Source organism: Micropterus dolomieu, linkage group LG11, assembly GCF_021292245.1.
Source record: "Micropterus dolomieu isolate WLL.071019.BEF.003 ecotype Adirondacks linkage group LG11, ASM2129224v1, whole genome shotgun sequence".
Lineage (NCBI taxonomy): Eukaryota > Metazoa > Chordata > Actinopteri > Centrarchiformes > Centrarchidae > Micropterus > Micropterus dolomieu.
Genome location: NC_060160.1, coordinates 4,350,633 through 4,356,632, shown reverse-complemented (window position 1 = coordinate 4,356,632; position 6,000 = coordinate 4,350,633). Strand labels below are relative to the sequence as shown.

Sequence of the window (6,000 nt, the reverse complement as noted above, 5' to 3'; positions counted from 1 at the left end):
GGCTATTTCAATGGAAGAGCCACCTGCTGCAGAGCTTGATGCAAACTTGAAAAAAACTAGATTCTCCCTACCCAGAATTTCTTTCTCAAAGTCAAGTGTTAAAGAACCTGAAGTCAGTGCTAAGCTCCCACATGTTGATGTTTCTCTTCCAGAAGTAAATGTGGAAGTCAAAAGACCCGAATTGGAGCTCAAGCCACTAGAAGGTGATGCAGAATTAGAAGGATCAGGAAGCAAATTTAAAATGCCAAAGTTTGGCATTTCAATGCCAAAAGTAAAAGGACCTGAAATCGATTTGAGCTTATCACAGAAAGATGTAGATGTCACACTCCCAGAAGCCAAAGCTGAAGTTCAAATTCCAGATGTTAAATTGAAACAAGCATCTGCTAAAGTAGAAATTAAAGCTCCTGAGATTGAAGCTCAAACAGATAATGTTGAAGGATCCCCATCAAAATTCAAAATGCCAACATTCAAATTACCAAAATTTGGAGGTGGTACTCCAAAGGTCACTGTGGAAGTACCCGATGTGGACAAAGACATTAAAATTGATGAAGCAAAGCTGGAAGTACGTAAAGAAGGAGCTACAGTGGATGTTACAGCACCCAGCATTGACACTGAAGGCCTATCCGTAGATGTGAAAGTTAAAGGAAGTGGACTTGAAGGATCAGGAAGCAAATTTAAAATGCCAAAGTTTGGCATTTCAATGCCAAAAGTAAAAGGACCTGAAATCGATTTGAGCTTATCACAGAAAGATGTAGATGTCACACTCCCAGAAGCCAAAGCTGAAGTTCAAATTCCAGATGTTAAATTGAAACAAGCATCTGCTAAAGTAGAAATTAAAGCTCCTGAGATTGAAGCTCAAACAGATAATGTTGAAGGATCCCCATCAAAATTCAAAATGCCAACATTCAAATTACCAAAATTTGGAGGTGGTACTCCAAAGGTCACTGTGGAAGTACCCGATGTGGACAAAGACATTAAAATTGATGAAGCAAAGCTGGAAGTACGTAAAGAAGGAGCTACAGTGGATGTTACAGCACCCAGCATTGACACTGAAGGCCTATCCGTAGATGTGAAAGTTAAAGGAAGTGGACTTGAAGGATCAGGAAGCAAATTTAAAATGCCAAAGTTTGGCATTTCAATGCCAAAAGTAAAAGGACCTGAAATCGATTTGAGCTTATCACAGAAAGATGTAGATGTCACACTCCCAGAAGCCAAAGCTGAAGTTCAACTTCCAGATGTTAAATTGAAACAAGCGTCTGCTAAAGTAGAAATTAAAGCTCCTGAGATTGAAGCTCAAACAGATAATGTTGAAGGATCACCGTCAAAACTTAAAATGCCAACATTCACATTACCAAAATTAGGAGCCGCTACTCCAAAGGTCAGTGTGGAAGTACCTGATGTGGACAAAGACACTGGAATTGATGTAGCAAAGCTGGGCATAACTAAAGAAGGAGCTACAGTGGATGTCACAGCACCCAGCATTGACAATGAAGGCCTATCTGTAGATGTAAAAGCTACAGCGATAAAACTTGAAGGATCAGAAAGCAAATTTAAAATGCCAAAGTTTGGCATCTCAATGCCAAAAGTAAAAGGTCCTGAAATCAATTTGAGCTTATCACAGAAAGATGTAGATGTCACACTCCCAGAAGCCAAAGCTGAAGTTCAACTTCCAGATGTTGAAGTCAAAGAACCTGAAGGTGCCATTTCAGTACCAGATGCACCTACAGTTGACGCTGAAGCTAAGATGAAACGACCAAACTGGACATTTCCTAAATTTTCATTTTCAAGGACAGGTGGTAAAGCCCCTGAAGTTGATGTCAACCTTGAAACTCCAACAGTTGATGTTACATCACCAGAGGCCAAAGCAGAAGTCTGTCTACCAGATGTTGAAGTCCAAGGACCTTCAGTGGCTATTTCAATGGAAGAGCCACCTGCTGCAGAGCTTGATGCAAACTTGAAAAAAACTAGATTCTCCCTACCCAGAATTTCTTTCTCAAAGTCAAGTGTTAAAGAACCTGAAGTCAGTGCTAAGCTCCTACATGTTGATGTTTCTCTTCCAGAGGGAGAAGTGAAAGTCAAACAACCTGATATGGCAATTGAAGCACCTCAGCTTGAAGCTGATGGACATGATGGACAAGGAAGCATGTTCAAATTGTCAAAGTTCGGAATTGCAAAAGCAAAAGCAAAAGGACGGGAAGAAGATTTAAATGCATCAGAGAAAGATGTAGACTTCACACTGCCAAAACTTAAAGCAGATGTAAAACTCCCTGAAACTGAATCTTCAGCTAGTGTTGAAATTAAAGCTACTAAGACTGAATCTAAGTCAAAAGATGTTGGAGGATCGCCATTAAAATCTAAAATGCCAATAGTGAAAATGCCGAAATTTGGCGGTGCTACCTATGATGTCACCGTAGAAGCACCTGATGCAGACAAAGTAGTTGAAACTAATAAAGCTAAAGATAAGGAGGATGTTACTGTTAACATCAAAGGTCTAGATGTTGATATTAAAACAGACGTGTGCAAAGCAGCAATAACAGATTCTGAAACAAAGCCTGAGACTGACAGTGTGGGTCTCGGCTCTCCAAGTAAATTCAAACTCCCATCATTTAAAATGCCAAAGCTGAGTTTCTCAAGACCCAAACCTGAAGACGAACATGTCCCTGTTGAAACTGAAAGCAAAGAAGATCAGCTGGAAATGGAAGTTGAGCCGAAAGGAGAGATTAAATCACCAATAATGACTTTGACATCATTTGGTGAGATCCTCAAGAATGTTGATGTTGAATTTGATGTTCCAAAAGTGGATGAAAAAGATCTTGAAACAGATGAACCCAGTGGAAAGCAGCTAGAGAAAAAAGAAAAGGAGACAAATAGCAAGCAAGATACTGTCAAAAGTCCTGAGAGGACAGGTTGGTTTAAATTCCCCAAGTTTGGACTGTCCTCCCCATCAGAACCTGCCAAGATTTCTGAAAAAGAAGAGCACAAGGATAAAAAGAGCTCAGCAGGGGAAACAGTGGATGAGGAAATTAGCCCTACCTGTTCTGTCCAGTCATCGGATGCCTTCGCTGATATTAGCTCTGCAATGACAAGTGAGCATGTCGGCCTGTCCTTATCGTCTCCAACAAAGGTAACTGTCAAATACTCTGATCCTAACACTGCTACAGGATTTGGTGAGATGCACAGTAACATCATTACTTCCACCACAAGGACGGAGCTGATTTCGGTTGAGCCCAACTTGCCTGAGAAAATCACCATTCCGTCATCAGGAGTTTCATCTTCATCGGAAGACACGCTCAGACTGGAATCTGGAAAAATACACGTCATTACTTCCAATATCCAAGCAACCCCAGAAGCACAGCATGCCAAGTTACTGACTGCTGTCCAGGTCCAACCAGTTGGAGGCCTTCCCCTAAAATCAGAGGCTCATGAAACTACATCGTGGACTGTCGAAGATTCACAAAGCGGCACAAGAACAGTCTATGAGAGGCATTTAGTTAGGGAAACGTCAAGTGAAACAAGTGAAAGCAAAGGAAGAATTGTTATAACTAAACAAATTACACATATGTTTGACTCTTCTGTCCCAGGTGAGACAGCTTCATCCATTCAACGACTGAAAGACTCTGTGCACTCTGAGAAAATGAGGTTCTTTGATGGAGCTGAAAAGTGAAAAAAAATTATTGTAAATGATGTCTAAAGATACGATCCCTCATTGTCCAGCCTCAGTGGGCCGTGGGTTCTGAATTTCACTGCCCATAAGTCGCATAAGTCCCTAAGTAACAGAAGGGTGAGACAGAAAACAGGTTGGCAACTGGAAAAGATTGTTAGCAAGTTAACTTACCAATCATAGGATACATTTTGTCAGTTTTCAGGTCTCTGGTTGCATGGGGTTGGTCTATAAAAAGATGATTTAATGTTATTCAAACTATGTGATCAAGTTGTTAATAAGCTTTGTAACTGAGTGCCCTTAATGCAAATTATAAAAGAGCTTTCCTAAATATAAGTAAGCCATGTCTTATGCTTATCAAAACTTATATATTTGTTGTTTCATAGTTTTTAATGTACAACACTGATACTTACTTGTAATCTTATTTGTCGGATGATAATCACTAGTGCACTTGATTTCAAAACAGCTGTTCTGAACAAGACTGTTGCAAAAATCGATCAATGTTACTGACAGTCCAAACTATGTTTACAACCATTTCACTGTAAAAAGTTGACAGCAGAAAACACCTACAGCACAATAGTGCAGTATATGACAGAAAAATGAATATGTACGTTTATCACCAAGATATTCTTGTGGCTGTAGCTGAAATTGTCAAGAAACAATAGCAATGCAAAGCTGAAATGAAATGCTTATGATCAAACACAGCAAATGCACTGCTGCGAGTATATTTTCTATTAATATTTTGCTTAAAAAACCTAATTTGCTACAGTAAAAATATATCAACAGTATGTATCAGTGTACAAAGTGGGAATATTAAACGGGCTGTGTAAATAGCTTTTAATGATCTCTGGAGTTGTGTTCGATTAGGCCTACTGCTCCTCTTTGAATTCTGACAGGCTTTAACTCAACGTGTTTGTAAAGATATACACAATAAATAAATATTATTGCAAACCTGTGGCTGAAGCTGATGATGTTCAACCAATACCAAGAAACCAAAACCAAGAAAAAAAGCTCAAATTAAAATGTTTTTTTTTGTTTGTATTCTTTGCAGAATACCAAGTACAGGTCTTGTACTTTACTTGGGCATTCCCATTTTATATTACTTTATAATTTTACTCCACTAACGATACATTTTAGAGGCAAAGCTTTTCACTCAACTAATTTGACAGCTTTACAGATTCAAAATCTTCTCAAAGGTGCCATCCTGCGTGATAACTTTTACTGTTGACACTTTAACTTATATAGTCAAAAGTATAAAAGTAAAAGTATATTTTAATGCTAATACTTTTGTACTTTTACTTAATGCAAATACACTGTGGCTGAGTAACGTTATTTCTTCCACCACTGCTCATGACTACTACTAACATTGTCACAGTGTATTTGCACACTAGAGGGAGACATAGTTCACAAGTATATTTTTACTATCACTGTGTTCTTCGGGTAAAATGTTAGAAAAAGCGTATTATCTGTGTAACTCATAATGAAATCTCTCTGTGCTAACTTAATTACAAATGTTTCCTTGCTAACGTTGTAACGTTAGGCTTTGTTGCTGTTTGATAGTTATCTTTAAATGTTATAACATTAAAATAGGCATAAAAAGATCTTTGTGTGTCTCTAAGTTCAAGTTTTTGCGTTAACATACGGCGGGAAAATGTGACAAGTTAGTTTACCTGACAAATTGCTGACAACATAAACGCGTTTAAATTAATCAACAGCTGCTCGGTTTACCGCTGATGAGCTGCTGCCTTCAGGTGCTCCTCGTAAAATCCGCCCTCAAGGTTGACTGATTTAAGAGCCATAGGGGCATTTTGATAACAAATAGACTCCACAACAATTTTTCTTTTTCTGCTGGTGGTTTGTGTTTCATCGGGGAACGAGATGGATGAATGGAATATACTCACCAGGTATAAATCCAGAAATTTAATCACTCTAATTATCATAATCTTGTAACACCAAAATGCATCACAAGGAATAGGCCTAGTTGTAGGTCACTTGTTAGACCTGAACATAGCTTTACTTCCAGACACAGTTTGTAATCTAAATCTAAACCAGTGGCTCCCAAAGTGAGGTTCAGGGACCCCCAGGGGTCCTTGGGGGTATTCCAGGGGATCCTCATCAAAAAGGGGAATAATTTACTACACATTATTATTTTCACTATAATTCTATTCATAAATGACACAGTGACTGTACGACTAGAATTTATTACAATGTTGGCCATGGGTTTCATACACTTTTTGTAATAAAACTGCTAAAAGCCTATCAGATGGGCAACCCTGTGACCAAATCTTTTCAAGTGTGTGTCCGTGGTCTAATTTGTGTCCATTTGGGAATACTTGACA

General features: G+C 38.6%; 1 protein-coding gene across 1 annotated transcript in view; it reads left to right on the top strand.

The window, feature by feature from the left end:
• The window catches only part of LOC123979367 (neuroblast differentiation-associated protein AHNAK), a 20,708-nt gene extending 16,622 nt beyond the window's left edge, over positions 1-4,086 (top strand). Inside the window, 2 exon segments of the mRNA XM_046063272.1 lie at positions 92-1,738; positions 1,928-4,086. Of these exon segments, the coding sequence (XP_045919228.1) occupies positions 92-1,738; positions 1,928-3,664 (3,384 nt within the window). The 3' untranslated portion in view covers positions 3,665-4,086.
• Positions 4,087-6,000: the final 1,914 nt, after the last annotated feature.